The sequence below is a fragment of the Thalia democratica genome, chromosome 5 (genome assembly GCF_965202585.1).
Source record: "Thalia democratica chromosome 5, ktThaDemo2.hap1.1, whole genome shotgun sequence".
In the NCBI taxonomy this organism is placed as follows: domain Eukaryota; kingdom Metazoa; phylum Chordata; class Thaliacea; order Salpida; family Salpidae; genus Thalia; species Thalia democratica.
In genome coordinates, this window is record NC_139169.1 from 56824279 (window position 1) to 56847495 (window position 23217).

Below are 23217 nucleotides of genomic sequence, written 5' to 3' on the forward strand. Positions count from 1 at the left end.
ACAACATTAACAATCTTTAAGTGTCTAAACATACCTTAAAAATATTCTAATTGATCGAAGGTTCTCAATGTCTCCAAAATCTATGTACAGTAAGCAAATACAAACAAATTCAGTGCACAGTAGGTAACTTTTTAATATTTTCTTTTTTTAAAAACTAATAACCTACTACTTTTTATATATGCTAAAACTAATAAAATCATATTTGTTGAGTTATGTTATTAAAAATATTTTTTTTACATTGTTGGTCGTATTATTATATGTAAAATTGCTAAAATAATTATTTATTCATGTTTAACAACATAGAAAATAATTTTTTTAATTGTTGTGTTTCAGTTGCTTATTTAGCTAAATCTTGTGAACTAATAACGTTGTTTACTATTGAATCGATTTTTATTTAACAAAATTAAAATTTTAAATCCTATTACTGATGATTTTAGTTTTCTTTCATGAAACTTCGGATTATATGATTGTTACATTTGATGAATTACAGTACAATTAAATTCTACATATTGTTATGAAGATTGATATTTAAAAAACTTCAAAGTTGAAAAAATATTTAAGTTGAAAGTAGCTGCTGCAATAAAGGCTCATAGCGAGATAAAATGAATCACTTAAAAATTTGCAGCACAACTAATAGTCGCACTTTCAAACAACAAAAATAAAAATGGGCTCAATTTAAGGACTTACTTAAACTAATTGAGCAAATACTAATAGCTTGATTATTTATAGTAAATACTAGTTCTTTTAAAATAAAACCAAACACTTTCATAAAATGTTAAAAAAAACAGTTATGTTTTTATTTATTGTAGCTGTAGATCTTTTGATGACATTTGTGATTGGGGCTTCTTGGGGGAAGTTTGTTTGAGGTGCAGGTTCTTCGCGACTAGGCTTTTGCTGTTCAGTTGCTTTTTATGCTCTTTAACTCCCACGACTGAAAGCGGTGATCTAAAAACAAAGACAGTTTATTGAAAGTTTTAAGTAAAATTGTGAAAGCAATGAACAATTTATAGTGCTTTATACAATTAAAAACTTAGTTTCAAGTTTAATTAGGAAACAAATAAAAAACAGTCTGTCTTTACATGCTATTTACGTACCATGGAAACCTAAATTTTAATACAAAGTGCTGTTTTTAATAAGTTTTAAATAATGATATAACTGTCACGCACTCAGGCTAATTGAGGCTTGTTTGATCTTTGTTGAGGTTTTGTAAAAATATTTGGCTGATTCATGTTAGTTTTACTTTTATTTTTGGTTTAGGAAACAACTGAAGTCAGTTTTTTGTAGCTTAAATCAAACTAAGTAAATTTAATTTTTAATTATTTTGTAAAAAAAATTTGCATTAACTTAAATATTATTATTTTTGCCTTACGATTAGTTATTTTTTTAAATAGTACTTACAGGGTCGCTACAACCTCAGGCTGTTCTTTGCTAGATTATAAAATAGTTTAAGTTGATTAAATTTCAATTAGTTTGCTATTTTATAGAATTTGTGTATAAAGAACCTTCGGTTAAAAATACAGTGTTGATTTCAATTTTTGTAAAATTTTCTGCCTTGCGACTAGTTTTACTAAATAACAAAATAATTCCAAACTTTAATAACTATAAGTATTATATGACATGATAAAAGTATACTTTTCATATTAGTTTGAAAACATAGAGTGTGAAATCATATATTTACATTTCTGATTTTGGTAATTTAAAAATAAAGTAAAAGTGTATCAAAATTAAAAACTGTGGTTCTCTTCTCAGCATCTTAAAAAAGTTTTGCAGAGTGAATAACTAAAAAAATATCCACAGTAAACCACTAAAAAAATTGTATGCATAGCAGATAATTTAAAAGAATCTGTTTTGTTCATAAAATAACTTTATAAAATTTTAGCAGTATTTTTTAGTTAAATGAGATATTAACGTTGTTTAATGACTTTTTGAAAGTATTTTGAAAAAAAAACTTTATATTCATTTATTTAAGCATTTAAATATGATTTAAAAAGTTTTCTATGCACTTTAAATGACATTATATGCACACTTGCTAAATATAATTGCGGCAAAGAATTAAAAAATGTCTATATACAAAAAAACAGGAATTTTTTTTTTGAAAATACTAATTATGATGAGTTCGTACTAAACTAAAAAGTCTGGTAAAAGCTTCTTAACTAGAGAAAACACAGAATATAATGGATTTCAGGAAACAATTACAAGCTACCTCGTGCTTCTTTGAATTTTTCAGGACATTTTAAATTCAAGCTTGTTTTAAGTTTTTGTAAAAAACTCAGGCTATGTTAAATCTTTATATATCTCATGCTAACTTTAATAAATGTTTCAAACTTGTATTTTTCTTTTAGCTACAAAGTCTATTCGTTTTGTTTATAATTTTATTTTGGTATTCAAGCTTGATTACCAGTATTTTATTAATTTTTTGTCATGTTCTAAACAGATACTCAGGCAGACTCTAAAAACTTTAAGTAGTAAAAAAGAGTGACAACGTTGATGAGGTATAATTACAAACTTTGTAAAATTTTCAAGTGTTTAAAATATAAAGTGATGTATGACAATAAAAAAATTATATACGAATCAAGAATAGTCTAAGTTTCTAAAAAAGTTGTTTGTGTTATGAGTGTGTAAGTATTTAAAGATGAGTTTAGTGAACAGTACTACAGAAAAATTTCTATAAATCATTAAGATATATTGTGCCACAATATAGATTTGCTATTTCAATAAAAAGTATAATACAGAAGTATTTTAGTCTAAGCTTTTATATTAAAAAAAAAATTAAAGGCATCAAAAATATATAAATTCTTAAATCAGAGTACTAATTATCAAAGAGTGTAGCATTTTAAAAACTTAAACAACTATAGGTATCATATGACATGATAACACGTTTATTTAAACAATTAGGGATTTTAGCTTGCTTGATTAGTTAATAGCGTAAGAGGGTAAAGTATTTTTATACAAGTTGATCTTATTTTAAATAATTGTATTTAAGCTAGCAGTTACTTTTTACTTTATTTTGAAATCTATAATTTCTGTTAGACGTATATTGATAAAAGTTTTAAGACTTCAAGGACCAAGTAAAAATACAAAATAAGTCTATTTCATTGAAACCTATTTTCTCCTAGAGTTTTTAAGCAACCGTTCTAGAATTTTCTAAATTTGTGCTTTAATTAGTAATAAACAATTGTATTGTAAAAACTTTAATATTCTAAGTAAAAAAATATTAATTATTTTTTCTTCTTTTAGGCATAAAATTTTATTTTTCTTTAAACGTTAAAACAGGATGTTTTCTTGTAAAACAATAAAAACTGTTTTAAAATTTGAGGTCAATTTTAGAAAAAATTAACTAGAAGATAGATTTTTAATTTTTTCGTACTCTCTTTTAAATAAATGTTTAAACAGAGCCTTTATAAATTAACATATACAAAATATAGGTCTTTTAAAATTACTACTATTTTAAACTTTACAAAACTAAACATTTAACCATTTAAGTTTAATATTGATTTCAAATTGTGACAACAAACTACATGTAGTTTAGAGAAGAAATTTTTTTTTATGTAATAAATACATTTTTGATAGCTTATTTACTTTGCTTAATACATACTTACAACTACAAGCTTAATTACTTCTACAAAATTCCGGGAAAAAATAACTTTAACTAAACTAATATCATTAGTAAATATAACCAAAGATAACTAAAACTAACACGGGATTTTGAGTGTGAGTCATAATGTCTGGTGTCAGTCTTTCTTGGCTTCTAGAAAAATTTAAATACTTATAAGTTACACAAATTTTAATTATAATTATAAAACTAATGTATTTATTTATATATATGTATAAAGCAGGGTCATCGCGTGCAGTAGAGAACTGTAAACACCATTAGTAAATATTTTCAACGAAATTATTTAAATCACGTTTCGTTTTCGTAAAAAAATATTGTTTTGCATTAGTGCAAAATTACTGTTGGTTGATATTAGAAATTAGCGTATTTTTTTCTGTAAATTTTATGTTATTAGTGTTAAGTTATTGAAACAGTTTAAACTTTGTTACGTAGTTGATATTTGCACGTTTAAGTTTAAATTACATATAGAAATTAAAAAAAAAAGATCTATTTTTCAAAAAAGTGGAATTCAAGTTTTGTTTTAGAGTTTTAAAAAAAATTTCTGTAAGAGTTTTGAAAAAAAAAACTAAAAATTTGAACACTTATGTTTAAAAATTCATAATATATTAAGACTTTTAGTGAACTATTGTGTTTCTTAGAAAGTTTAAAAAGAAAATAAATCTTTCTATAAATTTGTGTATAAAAACTTTCACAAACTAACTACATCTCAAAAGAAGTTAAACTTTGTATAATAAGACTTTACTTTCAAAATATTTATACTTCAAGCTTTTAAATAAGTCCCTATATTACTTTTTTACAAAAATCATTTACTCTTCTATGGTTGTATGTTAAGAAAATATGGGTATTAGGTTAAGGTTTAAGAGCTAAAGGTTAACACCAAGATTACCCGTGCAAAAAAGGGGAAATCTGATACTTAGTAAGGACTTTTCAGTTTTTTTAAGGGTTTCAGTGTCCACTGTAGTTTAAGAAATCCTTCCAGGATTTTAAACTAGAAGTTTCCTTGTCCCTTTGTAGTACAAAACTAAATTTAAGGTATAAAAATGTTGTTATTAGTATAAAATTAATGAAAAGGCTCATTAATGCTACTTAAAATGTAGTTTAAAGTAAATGAAACTCTGAACAATTTTTTTAAATGCATATATTTCTAATTTAGTATCTAACTAAATTTTATTAATTAGCATATAAAAATTATTTTATTATACAAGTTTTCAGATTTTTCAAGGAATATTTTCATCGCCGGTATGCAGTAACAGCTTCAAACTTTAAAAAAATAAAGACGATATATACAAAACGTTTAACAAATTGTTAACTTATTTGCAATCTTTTTTTCTCTTATTTCTTTAGCAAACAGTAACTTCCTCAAATCTGATCTGAGTTCAATATTTTCTTCCATTTGCTTTATATTAGCCTATAAATAAATTCTTAGCTTTATTTATTAAATTTAAACAACATTGTTTCTTTAAAACTTTTTAATTACTTTATGTTCATTATGTGATAAGAATATTAATATAGCTGTTTTTTTTTAATTTGTAAAACATCATTTACAAGACTCAACATAATTTTTACTACAATACAATTTTATAGAAGATTAAATGAAATTTTTTCATTAATGTACAACACAACATTTATATGAGAACTTTTAGAAAGTATACATAACTAGTTCACTTTTTTAAAATTTAAGTAAATGAAACCTAAAAGTTATGAAACTTGTACCTTGCCTTAAAAAAGGGTTTATAACCCATAAGTTAAAGCTCTATAACAAAAAAGAAATTTTATTATTGTAAAAAGTATTTAAACAAATAAATTTATAATGTAGTTTCAAATTTTTTAAAGTTTTTGAAGTCATTTTAAAACAATTATTCTTATTTAATTTTGAAAAAAAACTTAATTGTAAAACTGGATACCTTATAAAGATGTTTTATTATGACGTCACATTCTTCGACAGTTGGTGTTCTTGGTTTTACACCTTCTTGTACGCTTACCTAAAGATAAAATAAATAATTATTTACTAATTAAGTGTTAAAACTTTTTAAGTAAAAATTTTTTTTAGTTATACCACCTAATAGAAAAAAGTATCGAAATCGAGCAACAACTTTAAGGTTTTTAGCAGGCTAAATTTCAATGATTTAAATTATATTGATTATATCTAAAATATAAAGCATACTTTGTTATTTAAAATATAGCAAACTCGTTAAGACAGGAGTAATAGTTTTACAGTTGAAAAAAAAGAGATCAAAGGGATCAAAGTTAGTGAGTTCAACAGGCTTTGCATAGAATTTAGAAAACTAAGTCAAAAGTAGCTATTTATTAATTTTATAAATTTCAATTAAGCTTCTTCAAATTTTCACAAGTAACTTCTAAATTTCAAAAATATTTGTGCAGGATTTAAAAGTTTTAGTCTACTGTTTTTTTTTTTGTTGTAAGGCCTACTCAAAAGAGTTTAAACTTTTTTTTTTTAATTAAATTTTAAGCAGCGTTTCTTTGAAATTTTAGTCTCTAGCTAAAAAAAAACAGTAAATAGACCTCAGTGTAATTTCAAAATTCTAAGAAGCTTTACAATGAAAAAGTTGCAGTCTATACATTAGTATCGGTGACTTTCTTCAAAACCAACTACATCTTAAAAATATCTTTTTTTTGTTCTACGAAACGTGACTTATAGTTCATACTTTAAACTTTTATATAACACGAATGCTACTTTATAGAAAAAGTACTTAAACCTCCTTTCAAAGCTTTAACGTAGAGATAGGCAACGTAAAGCCCGTCAAGCAAAATCTCTGGCCCAAAACTTATTTTTAGCTTGAAAATAGCTTATACAAAACAAAATAAAAAGGCTTTCTTACAACCAAATACTAGTTTTGTGTTCTTAATTTTACCTTCAGTACACATAAGTGACTATAATCGATACTTTAATTAAAACTCTACTCAAACAGGTGTCGTAAGCTTTCGTAGTATGTCTTTTAAAAAATACGCGATAAATTTTAAATAAGTTTGGCTTGCAGAAGAATTTTTCTAGTAAGTCTAACTTGCCAATAAAAAAGTTGCCCACTCCTACTTAAAAGTCATAGAAATATTTTTTTTATAATTTTATCTCTTTTGAAAAACGTTTTACAAGCTAGCATGCAATTGAATTTTACATTTTTGAGTCAAATTAGGTTTTGAGTTATAAGGTAGTTGTAATAATTAGATTTAAATCTATATTTAACTACAACTTTTTAGCTATCGTCCTCAACATTTATCAGTCAAAGACTATCTTAAAAATAAAGAACTAGGATTAAAAAAAAGTTTGAGCAAAGATATATATACATATGTTTTTTTTATACAACTAAATTTTATTTTTGGTAAACATTGCTGTTTTTTAATTATAACAACATTATATTTTACTTTCAATAAAAACAACATTTTCATAAAAATTAAGGTTAATTGCTTTAAAAATGAAGCTGAAGCAAGACTTATAGTATATCTATCTGAAATCTGAGAAAACAGTTAATGAAAAATTTCTTTTCCAGACGTTTATTTAGAAACTTTAAATTAAGCTGCCTACATATAAAAAGTTGATTAAATTTTTTGTTCTATAAAAATTGTTTTACATGACACAATTTGAGCTTTTATGTAAGGTCTAATATTACTTATAGTAAAACATTGAACTCCCTTTAATGGTCTTAACTTGTTTAAATCTTGAGCACTGTTCTACACAGCTATAAAGTATCCACAGAAATTCAAACAAACCATCAAGGGGTTGAGTGTGGCACCCAGGGGAAGGACGAGGGATTGCTGCGGGTTGAGAAGTTCAGTCGAGTCCTCCCGTTCGGGATCGTGCATGTCGTCCAGCTTCTGCGACAGTGTGGCGTGGTTGTTGATGTCCGCTTGGCTGTGGGACTTTTCTATCTGCAGCATCGGCTGCGTGCTGTCCACACTCACTCTGTATACATGTTGGATTTGCTAATACAACTTAAAAATACGACCTAAAGCTTAAAAATAAACTTTGCAATACATAATTTTGAGCACTAAAAAACCTAGTGATAGGTTGTGTAGCTAGTAAGTGTTTCTAACGTACGTATATTTCAATAAATGGCTTAAAATTCATTCGACCAAGAGAAAGAAATATACTGTTAGTTTTTTTGTATACAGAAATCCAATTTAAGAAATTTCTACAAATTCTAACAGAACAAATATAATTATTATTTAACTAAACTAAACCAGTAATTTTAAAAAATTAGAAAAGTAAACAAAAAATGGAGAAAGTTTTGCCTGATTTGAAAATTTTTGATTGAGTTACGATTTCAACAAAAAGTGTAGAAAATGTATGTGTGGTAGATAAAAATTTTTGCAAAGTTTTTTCAAGTTTTCAAACCACAGCTAGATAAATATAAAGCAAACAAAACGACAGAACAATTTTTATTATAGTATAAGGATAGCAGAACATAAACTTTATTTTCTGCTTAAAACAGTTTCCATGAACAGTAAAGCGAAAACTTATATAAAAAGTACACTCCATATGACTTAAAGCTAAAACAAGTATAAAAACAAATAAACATTATAAAGAAAAAAAAGTAACAAACCCAATTTTTCTCAGTGCAAAATGCAGCATGTTGTTTCTGGCTTGTGCATTTTTTATCATTTGTCTCAGCTCTTTCATCTTTTCACTATTCTCCAAGTTGTCATTAGGCTTTACTACGTCTGTTTAGAAAACAGTTGAACTATTTTTTGTTTTATGAAAAATATTATTTTACAAAATTTAATATAAATAACAATTTATTTAAAAATCCTAATAAGTATACAAAATTAAAATTAAATTATTAACTAAAAAAAATTAAAAAAGCTACAAAAATGTAATAAAGTGGTAAATACTTAAAATATTTTATAAAAAAATTGTAACCTATTTTTAAGATTTTTATTTTTCAAATATACATCTAAGTTTAAGTTAAATATATTTACACCTATATTGCTGTATTTTTTTAATCAAATACTACGTAAACAAGTTTATTCATAACTGGAGCAGTCAAATAAATAAAAAGTAAAGTAAAAAGGTTTACCAAAAAAAGCATCGTTAGTGAAACCTTTGTTGTCTGATAACTTTAAATTGCAACAAATGATAACTCTATTAGGCTAAAAACTATTTAAGTCAGCAAGTAGTATCATATAAAAAAAGTTAAAAAAGTAAAAAAAAAATTAAAAAATTTGAATTTCAAAAGTCATTGTATAATGTTGACCACCTCATTTTTTAGAAACTATTTCAATTTAATAATATGCTTCAAAAAACTTCATAAGTGTTGTTGGTCCTACTCGATAATTAAGAAAATCAATTCACAGTTTTTACAGAAGTAGATTTATAGAATAATATAAATAATCATTTTAATATTTTGAAAACTAAATCATTAGTACAAAGTTTTTTTTTAAAGCTAAACATGCTATGCTAAGATACAACAACAGCATTATATTTGCTAATTTATTCAAAAAAATGCTCTAAAATATAACACTTGATATCTTGAAATAAAGATAAAATAATTTTTTGTTATGATATTTATTACTTAAAAAGTTAAATAAAATTACTGTAGATACAATAACAGCATTATATTTGCTAATTCATTCAAAAAGAATGTTCTAAAATATAACACTTGATATCATGAAATAAAGATAAAATAATATTTTGTTATAGATATTTATTGCCTAAAGAATAAAATAAAATAACTGTATTAAACATTTAGTTTTCAACTTTTTAATGAATACATTATGTTGTACATATACTGGTTGTACATATATACATTATCAACTGTTGAATTGCTTACACTCATGGTTGGTTTCATTTCTAAGCAATAAGTCAACTAAAGTTATTTACACAGACATTCAAAAGGCTTTTGACTCTGTATCCCATTTTAAACTAATAAAGACTTTAACTCAATACAAAATTCATAAAAGTTTAGTTAGCTGGTTCAAAGAGTTTCTTGAAAACAGAACCCAAAAAGTAGTTATTGGTAACACTTTTTCAGAGTCTTTACCTGTTTTCAGTGGAGTGCCTCAAGGAGGGGTTATTGGCCCACTTTTATTTATAATTTATATCAATGATATAGCTGTAGAAGTAGATGTCGATAGCAACATAAATCTCTTTGCAGACGATACAAAAATTTTTAGCCATTCTAACACAATTCTACAAAAATCTTTGGATAAAATTTATCATTGGCTAAAAGAAAGAAAACTAGTTTTAAATCCTAGTAAATGTCAGGTTCTAAACATTCAAAAAATACATCTAGTATCACTTCTGAATTTAGAATAAACAACATAAGGTTACCTTCAACTAAAGTGTTTAAAGATCTGGGAATTTTTATTGCTGAAAACCTAAAATGGGACCACCATATCAATTACGTTTATCAAATTGCATCAACTATTTCTTTTCAAGTTTTAAAAAGTTTTAAATCTACAGATATAAACATTCTCAAAAAATTTATCTCGTTTACATTCGTCCTAAGTTAGAATACAACACACCAATTTGGTCTCCATACCTGAAGAAAGATATTAACCATCTTGAATCCATTCAAAGAAAATATACAAGAATAGTCTTCAACCGTTGTAACATCTCATACACATCTTATTTTGATAGACTCTCAAAACTTGGTATTAAGTCTTTAGAGTATAGAAGGATTGAGTTTGACTTAATTACTTTTTTCAAACTGATTATTAGTGAAACTACAATTAATTTACAGTCTATTTTTGAACCTCATAAATGTACTTATTTACTGAGAGGTAACAGCAGAAAATTTACATGCAGACATAATTTCAATAATAATGTTTGGCATAATTCTTTTTTTTATCGTTCAGTTGAATTATGGAACAAGCTTCCAAACGAATTAGTTTCTTGTAAAAAAGTTGAGCATTTTCGGTTAAGGTTAAAAAAGTTTGATTTAAATAAATATTTTGTTAGCAAAATTCATAAGTGATTTTTTTTTGTTGTTATTTCTTCATTAACCACTGCTTGTATTTGTCTAATTTGGTTTAACCTATAGCTTTATTTTATTAGCGGCGCCTTTCCTCTGTGTATAACAAAACCTGTTCCTTAATACATAGTTTATTGGGCTGTTAAAGTGCTAGAGGCCTTGGGTTCTTAAGTTTTGTTTATAGTCAGTGTTCTCAACATTTATCAGCTACTACGAAAGTCCAACAAACGCTGAGTTATCTGAGTATTAAAGATTTGAAAGTAAATATGAAGCAGGCTCTCCTAAGAAAAATGAAAAACGTTGTTCATATAAAAGCGGTTCTAGTTATACGAATAAAAGTGAAACAAGTTGTATGGATAAAAGTTAAGCCGATTACTCAAATGAAAGCTGAACCAGTTGTTCAAATAATGTGAAGCCAGTCGTTCGAATGAAAGTGAAACCAGTTTTGGAGTGAAACCATCTGTTCGGGTGAAGTTGAAGTAGGATATTGTTGTTCTCTTTTCGGAAGCACCGGAATTATAAATTTTGTGTTATAATTTTAGGTGTTTTTATGTTAATTTTTTAAACTTTAATTAGTTAAACTCAGTTTTTTTTTTCATTTTTAATGTACAATTTTGGTTTATATTTGTCTTTTTGTTGTATGTCTTTTTGTATAAGTGGCCTAGGTTTTGATGCCTGGGTCCTTCGTATGACAATAAACTTACAATAATAATAATAATATACAAACACTCTAAAAAATGTATAAACATAACTAGCTAAAAGTGAGAGAGTAAATAATTCCACAAACATAATAACCAGCTTTGTATTCAAAAATAAGCCTTTATTATCATTTGCTTTTAAAAAATCAATATAATTTTTCACAACGTATAATCTAGTTTCATTTTAACTTTTATTATACATAAAAATATTTCAAACGTTATTACAAATCAACTTAAAAGTTAAATCTTCTATTTTTAAATTCAGTTTAAAATGTATTTTTTAAACAAATTTTTTTATACTTTGGCGCAGTGACTTAAACGAATAATGTTTTTACAATAGTATAAAATTAATTAATGACTAGTAAACTGGTTAAAATTAGAGAAAAAAATTCAAATAAATACTTAGTTTTGTGTGCATTCTAAAGGTTTATAGTACTTATTAAAAAAGAATACTGTTGTGAATATTAAGTATTATTTTAAAACTTCGAAAAATGATACCAGTTTAGATATAAAAATTAAATCTAAAAAATTTACTAATAAATTTGTATTAAAACTGATGTATTTTAAATTAATTAAACATTCTAAGTTAGAATAACTAAAGTTAAACTAACTTTGTAATTTTCGTTTAATGATTGATTGAAATTGAAGATCTGCAAAAAATACATATTTTTTTAAAGTAGTCTTTTATTATTTCAAATTTTGTTGAAATAGATTTTAGTAAGTATAGCTTAGCATTTTGTATAGCCAATTTATACTAGACTAAACTAGTGATATCAAATGTTTAATTTATTAATTTAACAAACATATTTCTTAATATCATCTTGGATATTGCAAACTTGAAGTTACAACTGCAACAATAAATTTTTACTTCAAATTTAAAGTTTCATGACAAACTACATTAAATAAAAATAAACAAATACCTTTGTTTTCTTCTTTAAGAATTTCAATTTCAGCATGGAGTTTTTTAAGTGTATCGGCATGAATCTTCTGTAGAAATTTAACTGTCTTTTTGTATTGCTTTAACTTAACTTGAGCATGTGCTGATAAACCTTAAATTTATTACACAATTTAAGTTAAAATACCATTTATAAACACACCTTAATCATTAAACAGTAAAAACTGTAGACCTAAGTAAAGAGTTTAATTTTTACTGACTATACAATTATTTTCTATATTAGAGTAGAAATAAAAACATATCTATAAAAGTTACCTTCTAAGTCTTCATCATCATCTAGGCTGAGATCATCAAGGTTTAAAGTATTAATATTGCAACGGTCATTTACCTCCTCAGGTGGTAGTTTGGTTGGTGGCAGCTTTGACAATCTTTCAGACAAAAACAACTTAGGCCTAAATCTTTTGTTGTCAAGTTGACTCAGTCTTGCCCACGATGGCAAGTTTCCAAGTGGTGGTAGGGCCTTTGATGACATCACTAAGAAAATTAAATTTAATTAACTTAGTGAACTATAATAATAAAAGCTACTTTTTGTTATAAATCTAGTTTATAACTTTTTACCAAAAGTAACTTTCTATTTAAGGTTGTTTAGTTTCATTATAAATAATAAATAACCTGTAAAGACAATAGATTATGAAATACAATACAATGAGCTGCATTAGTCTATCAACACTAATTGTATATTAAGAGCAATATAAATAAATTAGTAAAAAATAAATTATAAGTTAGTAGTAATAGTGTACATTTTTTGTCATATTGTAAATTTAAAATTAGCTGTTGAGCATAACTTATATGAAGAATATTTAACAAAAAGTAGTTGTTTTACTTGCTCTTAAAACTTATCAGAAATGCTATAGACATAGATCTTATTAACTAAAATTTAGATGAAAAATTTTACTACTAAAGGTATACAATTAACATTATTACAGATTCTTTGTAATAAGAAATATGGATATAATCATTTTTAAAATCATACTATGTAAAAAACTACAACTAGGTTTAGGTTATAAAGAAACACAACTAAAAGAACTTAATAATAAGAACAAGTTTTTGGGTCTCAAGAACCTAGGTTTTTTTATAAACTAATCTTTTTTCAACATTTTTACTTACTAATTGCTTTTAACCATTTATTAAATAACAAAATAAAGGTACAAAGTAAAAAAGCACAGTAGGTAAATTTTAAAAAAGAAAATCTAAAAGGAAAAAGCTTATTCCATTAGTCTACCTCCTCTCATAATTTTTAAGCAATGAAAAAAAGACTATTCATAATAAAATAAATAAATATCAATATTTTACTTAATATAATTTTTTGTTGTGAGTGTAATGTTTTTAGTTATCAGGCAAGCTTAGTCTAAAGTCATAGGGGAAACAATTAAATGCTTCAGATTTATAAAGAATTGCTTCATAGAAAACTTGTAAAACACTAAATATCAGACTTTATTTTATAAATTTTTAATGAATAAAAGAACACTCAAACTTTTTTTTTCATTCCAATATATTTCGTCAAATTCTCTTCAGGGAAACTACAATTGAAACAATAAAATAAAACACAACAAGTATATGTACAAAATAATATTTTTTACAAACTAATTAACTGATCAATTAAGTAAACATAAATGTAATCAACGAAAATGTAATCAACAAAGCTTTAAAAATTAACACAAAATGGTCTTAACTAAATAAGGCTAGGGTGTAATCAAATTCTTTCTTTTTGCATAAATTTGGTTTGTTTAAATGTATTAAAATGGCTTCAAGTCTAATTAATTCCAATGTATTTGAACATTGTCGCATTACACTGAAATTAGATGATGCAAACTTTTTTCCACAACTTGGATTATTCACAAGGTGTTCTGCTATCGCAGATTTTTTTATTGCATTTTTGACTGCAATATTCTTTTTGTCTTTTTTGTCTTTAATATATGAAGTGATACACTTAGGAACATGTTCCTTTATTCTATGCTTTTTATATGAAGGCTTAAAGTATGAACTATAAGTCAGTTTTAATTATATCTAAAAATTCAATTACCTTTTGAGAGATGGTCATTTTTGAAAAAAAAAAGTTTTTAATTTAAACAAACCAATGGCAGTTTTTAGATTTCAATTTTCTCAAATATTAAAAAAATCTTTTAAAACCATTCAACTTTTTTATCTTAAACTAAAAGCCTAAACTTTTTAGTAAGCATACATTTGAAAATTTAAGTTAAATCACATTGGGAATTGTAAAACCTTATAATTAAAAGATTTCATAAAAAAAAGGTGGTCTTTTAAGAAAAAAAACTTTCATGTGAATAATTTAAATATTAGTAATGATAGCAATGAGCTGTTAACTTTGAATAAGATTAATTAAGAGTTCTCACCTTTTGAAGCAAAAGAACAAGCATAAGTTACAAAAAAATAGCCTGAGTAAGAAAAGTAATTTATTTCGAAGTCTTAAAAAATAGCTTGAGACTAAGAAAAATAAAGAAATTTTGCATGAATTTTGCAACAACTTCAAATAAATTTGTGCCAGCTATAGTTTTAATTTTCACCTGAGTTTTTTTAACTTTATTTGAGTGGTCTGAGTATCTAAATTGTGTGGCAAATCTTGTTGTTGATAAACGAAAGAGAATATAGGTTTTTAGTTAAATTAATTTTTGATGGTTTGGTTTGTGGGATCCATTAGCAACCTATTTAGCTAATTAAAAAATCTGATAGTAAAGATAAAACTCTATAAAATAAAATCAAGTTGCAAAAATTAAGGCAGAGTAGTGATAAAACATAACATAACAAGAAATAGTAAGTGTTAGGTCTGCATTATATAACTATATCTGAAAACAAATCCCGCTGGTTTGCATCTTTTTCATATTTTTTTCTCAAATGTTTACAGAAAAAAAAACAGAAACTTATCTTTTTTTTTTACTTATTAGGTATTTCAACTTATACTCCATTCAAAATTATGGAATTTCATAAGGATTTTTTTTTAAACTGCTATAATATAAAAAAGTGTATACCTTATCAACCAGTATAAAACTAGTTGAAATTTCTTTAATTTATAACATTGTGATCTTAACTGGCTAAAGTTGGCTAAAGTAAAAAAAGTCCTATAATTTCCGCATGAATAACTACAATAACAGTAGCTGGCTAAAGTTAAACTTGGCTAATGTTGGCTAAAGTTGGCTAAAGTATAAATTAATAAAAATGTAGTCCATTAATAATAAACAAACAAAATAGAAATAAAAATTAGCCTTAAGTATACTTTACAATTTGTCTAATATTTTTAATTTAAAAATTAATCTTTTATGTATCAATCGCCATCTACAGAAGTATATAATAGAAGTATGAGTGGAATAAGAAAAAGCAGCCGAAAGTATCAAATTGAGCAAATCGAACAAGCTTTCATAAGCCCAACAATTTTTAAAGAGAACATCAAAGATGTTCAGAAATTTTATGAAAATTTAGAAAAATCTACATTTTTTACAGTTAAAAACTTCATGATTAAGGTTTTAAAGAAAAAAAAAATTACTTACAAGACTTATAGTTCAATAAAAGAAGAGTTTATTAAAGTTGCCTATAGGTATAAAAACAGCTTGTTAGATGTAAACATCAATAGTCCTTGTTCTTCAACTCAGCAAGCTTTTAGTAGTGGAGAGCAAGAACAGCAAGATTGGACAAGAGATTTAAGAATAGCTATAGCAGATGGGATTGAGGAGTACAACAGTGAAGATGATTTTATACTACCTAAACACAAGAAAACTACATCATGTATAACAGTTAGTAATTAATTAATTTATTAATCTGAAACATTGTTTTATTTAAACTATTACTTTTTAGGAAGAACTTTTGATGAATGAAGCTGGACATGGTGAAAGTAGCATTAACGAAAGACAGCTGCAAGAAGACAACTTTCTTGAAGATGATTTTATGCTACCTCAGCACAAGAAAACTATACCAAGCATAACAGTTAATAATTAAGGCCATAGGCGGGTAAACACTTTTTTAATAATAATCTATCTCCTCCTTCATTTTTCAAGCAATCTTCTTTAAATTTTCAGGAAATGTTCCTTACATCATGGATAAAAAACATTATTTATAAATTTTTATAATTAAAAAAAGTTATGACAAAAAATAAAAAAAAAGATTTTTTTTTTTTAAACAAAATTTGTACCTAAAATCTTTTAAATTCACAGGTAACGTTTTTTTTTGTTATTGTATAAAGATTAGACTGTGAAAGCTTGAAGAAGATTGCTTAAAAAATGTAGGAGGATATAGATTTTAAACAAAATAGTCTTTTTTTGCTATTTTAGATTTCCCTTCCCATAGGGAACCTATTATGCAACCCGACTTTGACTGGTCATATCTCATAAATTAATTTGAATTTTTTATAACTATAAATAGCATCTTAAAGCTTAGAAAAAATTCTATAAATTTTTTTTTGTAAATCAATTTGTAAAAAACATGACTTTCTCCCCCCCCCCCTTCCCCACCCCCCTATGGCCTTAATTTACTTATTAATCTAAAACATTTATAAATTATTAAATAAACTACAATTTTTAGGAAGAACTTCAAATGAATGAAGCAAGGCAAGGTGAAAGTAGCATTAATAAAAGACAGATACAAGAACTCAACAATACTGAAGACGATTTTATGCTGCTTCAACACGAGGAAACTATAACAAGCAACATAACAGTTAGTCTTTTATTCATATATTTCTTTAAAATATACTACATAAAAAGAATTTTAATTACTTTATGTCTAAAAAATCAGACGAAAGAAGCTGAGCCTAGTCAAAATAGTAAAAAGCAGTTAGAAGAAAACAACAGTTTAAACTTTATTAAAAACGTAGAAGAAACAACAGATATTAATTTCAGTATTGACAAAGATGTATATAACAAGATAGTTAATGTAAGCAATATACAACTGAGAAACACTCATAAAATGACTATGGTCGGATATGAAGAGGTAGGAAATTATTCTACTTAAATTATTTATGCACCAATTAATTTTATGCTTTTTCAAAAAAAAATTTAATGAATTAAATACATTTTAATCAAATGTTTTGTTTTACTAAGTTTGCTTTATTTTCACAATTTGTACTTTTTTATATCTATTTACTTATTCTTAAGTAGTTTCTAGCATAATTCAAAACATTTTTTTATTTTTAGTAAATGAAATATCTCTTGTTGTTTATTTGTTTGAAAGAGTTAAGACACTTCTTTTAATAGTTTTATTTTTTTTTCAAACTATCAAAAGCTGTCTGATTCAACTCTAAAATAGGTAGACTACTTGCATGCTATACATATTTGTTATAAAATAAAAGTTTGTAATTTTAGTACTGAGTTTTTTTATTATTTTAGGTTATAAGAAGATTATTAGATGGAAAAATAAAAAACTGTTTTGTATTTCGTTTACGAAACACTTATTATAACTTTAAACAAAAGTGTTTGAAAGTGACACTTATTTGTGCCGTTTCAAGAAGTTGTAAGTGTCACTGGAAACTTACCATTTATGAAAAAAGAATTCATCTAAAGCGAATTAACTCACCAACCCATGAAAAAGAAACTAGAATGAAAGAACGAAACAAACTGACTAGCAAGGAAGCAGGTTATATGAGTAATGATTATTAAGCTTTGACTGTTTTAACATTTTAAGTACTTAGGCTTAATTCATATTAATAATTTTTTAGATCAAATTGTTCAACTACTAGACAAGAATGCCAATGTTGATTATGTTGCAATACTATTATATATTTATCCTAAAACTAAATTAAAAGCTAAATATGAATTACACATGAGTTTTGCAAAATTTTACAGTATGTCAACAAAAGTAAGACGTTTTTTACTGTGCTGAATCCTTATAAAAAAGAAGACCATGACGAAGAAAGAATAAAATATATAGCACAGCTAGCATGCATGGAAAAGATAGGCTATAAAACGTATAATCAAGAATATTTGCCTATGGGACAAGTTAACGACGTTCAATTAGCAATACTCAAAGTAAGTGTTCTACCAATTATGAAGTCATATACAAACTTTGTGTTAGACTAACAAGTTTTTATGTTTAGTATGCTGAGCAACTATTGAAAAACGACGAGACAAAGCAAATAAAACTTTTCCAAAACTCAACAAAGTATAGAAAAGAAATCTCCTTCGACATTCTACTTTGTGGTGGACCGTCGAACACACTAAAAGATGGTAATGTTTGTTTTCAATGCGGAAAAAAAACTGTAGACAAGGAAAAAAAACTGACAAAATCAAGATACGATCTTTGGGTATAATATTTGTTAAATATAAAGTGTTTAGTATATTAAAGTATATTTTGTTTAATTAAATGAATTTAAGATCTTCTGCGAAAGAAAAGAATGTAGACGTTGGTTTCATATCAATTGCTTATTCTTACGGAGTAAACCGAAGGTTAAAAAGTGGATTTGTCCAATGTGCAAATAGATTATTAGAGATAGATTCGTACTTTTAAAAGAAAAAAAAGGAAATTCGTTGCATTGTAAATTCTAAGATAATTTTTTCAAATTATTATCAGCCTGTTTGTTTAGTGAAGAAAGAAACACTGTTACTGGAGTTTTTTTTGTGCTTTAAACTTTTTTGTAAATGTTTTACAAGAACAACATTTACTTTTCAAGGCAAAGATTTTTGAAGAATTTTCGTTAAGTTATGATTGACTGTAACTTGTTTGATTTTCAAAATATAGACAGTATTTTTTTTCAAGTTATCATCAACTCGGTTTTTAATAAACATAAAGAAGAATATTTTCTAAAATTTTTGGTTTGGTAAGCAAAGTTATATTTGAAAACGTTGTAACTTAATTTATTTTCGAGATAGAGACATAATATTTAAAATGAAGTTTAATATATGATTCTAGATTATGCTTGCAAAGTTTTATAGGTGTTTAAGCTTAATTGTAGAAGATAAGTGAAAAACAAGAACAACGATTACTTCTAAAACAGTAAAAGTTAAGAAAACTGTGTTTTAAGCTAAGTTTTTTAGGTAAGCAAAGTTATATTTGAAAACGTTGTAACTTGATTTGTTTACAAGATAGAGACATAATATTTAAAATGAAGTTTAATATATGATTCAAGATTATGCTTGCAAAGTTTTATAGGTTTTTAAGCTTAATTGTAGAAGATAAGTGAAAAACAAGAACAACGATTACTTCTAAAACAGTAAAAGTTAAGAAAACTGTGTTTTAATTTAAGCTAATTTTTTTTAGGTAAGCAAAGTTATATTTGAAAACTACTGTAACTTGATTTGTTTACAAGATAGAGACATAATATTTAAAATGAAGTTTAATATATGATTCAAGATTATGCTTGCAAAGTTTTATAGGTTTTTAAGCTTAATTGTAGAAGATAAGTGAAAAACAAGAACAACGATTACTTCTAAAACAGTAAAAGTTAAGAAAACTGTGTTTTAAGCTAATTTTTTTTAGGTAAGCAAAGTTATATTTGAAAACTACTGTAACTTGATTTGTTTACGAGATAGAGACATAATATTTAAAATGAAGTTTAATATATGATTCAAGATTATGCTTGCAAAGTTTTATAGGTGTTTAAGCTTAATTGTAGAAGATAAGTGAAAAACAAGAACAACGATTACTTCTAAAACAGTAAAAGTTAAGAAAACTGTGTTTTAAGCTAATTTTTTTTAGGTTAGCAAAGTTATATTTGAAAACTACTGTAACTTGATTTGTTTACAAGATAGAGACATAATATTTAAAAGGAAGTTTAATATATGATTCAAGATTATGCTTGCAAAGTTTTATAGGTGTTTAAGCTTAATTGTAGAAGATAAGTGAAAAACAAGAACAACGATTACTTCTAAAACAGTAAAAGTTAAGAAAACTGTGTTTTAAGCTAAGTTTTTTAGGTAAGCAAAGTTATATTTGAAAACGTTGTAACTTGATTTGTTTACAAAATAGAGACATAATATTTAAAATGAAGTTTAATATATGATTCAAGATTATGCTTGCAAAGTTTTATAGGTTTTTAAGCTTAATTGTAGAAGATAAGTGAAAAACAAGAACAACGATTACTTCTAAAACAGTAAAAGTTAAGAAAACTGTGTTTTAAGCTAATTTTTTTAGGTAAGCAAAGTTATATTTGAAAACTACTGTAACTTGATTTGTTTACAAGATAGAGACATAATATTTAAAATGAAGTTTAATATATGATTCAAGATTATGCTTGCAAAGTTTTATAGGTTTTTAAGCTTAATTGTAGAAGATAAGTGAAAAACAAGAACAACGATTACTTCTAAAACAGTAAAAGTTAAGAAAACTGTGTTTTAAGCTAAGTTTTTTAGGTTAGCAAAGTTATATTTGAAAACTACTGTAACTTGATTTGTTTACAAGATAGAGACATAATATTTAAAATGAAGTTTAATATATGATTCAAGATTATGCTTGCAAAGTTTTATAGGTGTTTAAGCTTAATTGTAGAAGATAAGTGAAAAACAAGAACAACGATTACTTCTAAAACAGTAAAAGTTAAGAAAACTGTGTTTTAAGCTAATTTTTTTTAGGTTAGCAAAGTTATATTTGAAAACTACTGTAACTTGATTTGTTTACAAGATAGAGACATAATATTTAAAATGAAGTTTAATATATGATTCAAGATTATGCTTGCAAAGTTTTATAGGTGTTTAAGCTTAATTGTAGAAGATAAGTGAAAAACAAGAACAACGATTACTTCTAAAACAGTAAAAGTTAAGAAAACTGTGTTTTAAGCTAAGTTTTTTAGGTAAGCAAAGTTATATTTGAAAACGTTGTAACTTGATTTGTTTACAAGATAGAGACATAATATTTAAAATGAAGTTTAATATATGATTCAAGATTATGCTTGCAAAGTTTTATAGGTTTTTAAGCTTAATTGTAGAAGATAAGTGAAAAACAAGAACAACGATTACTTCTAAAACAGTAAAAGTTAAGAAAACTGTGTTTTAAGCTAAGTTTTTTAGGTAAGCAAAGTTATATTTGAAAAAATTATTATTATAAATGAAACTTATCATAGAATGATGTTTGATTTTTATTTCTATTTTGTTTGTTTATTATTAATGGACTACATTTTTATTAATTTATACTTTAGCCAACTTTAGCCAACATTAGCCAAGTTTAACTTTAGCCAGCTACTGTTATTGTAGTTATTCATGCGGAAATTATAGGACTTTTTTTACTTTAGCCAACTTTAGCCAGTTAAGATCACAATAATTTATAACATTGAACTAAAATTAAACATACACTAAAATAAGTATTTCATTAGGACCACCACAAGTTATTTAATATATTAACTAAAAACAAAATATTATAAAAAAAAACTTAATGTTAGACAAAGTGTATTTAAAAACTAGGTAATAATTAGTTGTACAAAATTATAATAACAAGTTGTAGATAAGAATAAAAATTATACACTGTTGTATGTATTTTAACAATTTTAGAAAATTTATAAAAAAATACAAAAAGAACAAACTTAGCTCTGCCATCAGGTTTTGTTGGTTGATTTGTGACATATTGTAGTTAGACTTTCCAACAGTTTAAACTAGTGCATTAACTTAGTATATCATCCTTTTTTAATCATCTTATTACCAGCTTGGTTTGTATTAGTAAATTAGCTACATAGTAGCCATGGATATTTTGGCTTTCTAAAATGTTTGAAGCTAAACTTAAGCGAAAAAACGAGTATACAATTTTCATACAAATAATAAAAGTTTTCTTATTATGAGTTAGTAAAAGTTTTTAACTTTATGATAGATTCATTTTTTTAAAGAAATTTTACTTATAAAATGGTATTAATTTTGCTAATTTTTACAAAAGTTATAACAACTAAATGAAGGGGTTATGTCCAGTTTTGATAAAGGAAACGCAGTTTGTGCAGTCTTTTTGGATTTTAATAAAGAATTTGATAGGGTAGAATCTACACTATCTACACTGTAGATAGAAATATCTTACTAAGTAATTTGGAATGTTATAGTTTGAGAGGAAATATGCATCTACTAATCAGCTCATATCTAGATGGAAGGAAAGGAAACAGTTCGTTAGCTTTGAAGGATATGAGTCAACCTGTGAAAAAAGTGAAGTTGAGAAACTACAAAGCTCAGTATAAAGACCGTTGTTATTCCTAATACATATAAATGACTTACAGAATGGTACTAGTCTTAACGTCTTAAACTTTGCAGATGACACAATATTATACAAAACGTTCACAAAATACACTATCTAAATGACAGTAAGAATTTTAACAGAACTAAAAAAGGTATAAAATCGGCTTATGGAAAACAAACTTAAACTAAGTCTTAATAAAACCAGAAGCATGATCAATCAAAAAATAATTTTTATTAGGATCCTAGAGTAAAAATAGGTAAAACAGTTATAACCAAACTTAGTAATATATTTTTTGAGTAAATCAAAAAAAAATCTTCTGATTTATGTTTGCAAATGTTGTTTGCTTTCTATTGTTACAGTTTAAGACTAGGACAAGTACTCAAAAAATAAAAAAATAATATTTTTTAAATGAAAGAAAATTTGTTGTTGTTAATATCATTATTATAAAAAAATTTATTGATTTTTTTTTCATGTTTTTATTTTCTTATCAAAAGCATAAATTTTATCGTACTTATCTTCATATTTTCATTTATAAAAATTAAGTTCAGTTATTATAAATCACTTCTTTAAAATTCTAAAAAAGAATATACAATAGTTTATTTAACTATTCAAATGTAAAACTATTTTTACTATTCAAGCTAAATTATTAAAAAAAAATAAAAGTTACCTTTTTAGCACAAAATAATTAAATTAAAAATTTTCGTAAAAATATTTCAGCGCATTACATTTTACTTTTTTCAAAGAAAAGAGGTTTTAACCTGTAATTCAAGTATTCACACGTTTGCTATTAGTGTTGTTTATCTCCACTAAAAGTTAATTTAAAGTAATATATATTTTTTAGTTCTCATGTTAATAAACAAGATTCATAATACATTATTTAACACAAATTCAGTTAATTTTCGCTTAGTTTTATTTTCTTTTATTTTTCATTTTGTTTAA

General features: G+C 25.1%; 1 protein-coding gene across 2 annotated transcripts; it reads right to left on the reverse strand.

Moving 5' to 3' along the window:
* Positions 1-398: 398 nt before the first annotated feature.
* On the reverse strand, positions 399-21766 carry LOC145836066 (uncharacterized). 2 transcript variants are annotated; one of them, XM_082943861.1, is made up of 10 exons: positions 21647-21766; positions 12451-12669; positions 12161-12289; positions 11852-11890; positions 8173-8290; positions 7340-7532; positions 5518-5595; positions 4924-5021; positions 3698-3748; positions 399-945 (listed from the first exon to the last, which is right to left on the reverse strand). In XM_082943861.1, the coding sequence occupies exons 1-10, from the start codon at positions 21684-21686 to the stop codon at positions 801-803; spliced, it is 1110 nt and encodes a 369-aa protein (XP_082799987.1). In that variant the 5' UTR covers positions 21687-21766; the 3' UTR covers positions 399-800. The 2 variants fall into 2 exon arrangements, with proteins under 2 accessions (XP_082799987.1, XP_082799988.1); XM_082943862.1 differs by lacking the exon at positions 21647-21766 and adding an exon at positions 15183-15298.
* Positions 21767-23217: the final 1451 nt, after the last annotated feature.

Coding starts and splice junctions, on each gene's coding strand:
- LOC145836066 (XM_082943861.1), bottom strand. CDS start 21,686: ATGTCACAAATCAACCAACAAAACCTGATGGCAGAGCTAA. Junction 8,291..11,851: donor CATTAAACGAAAATTACAAA/GTTAGTTTAACT, acceptor TTTTCTAAACAG/ACGTAGTAAAGCCTAATGAC. Junction 7,533..8,172: donor TTTGCACTGAGAAAAATTGG/GTTTGTTACTTT, acceptor ACATGTATACAG/AGTGAGTGTGGACAGCACGC.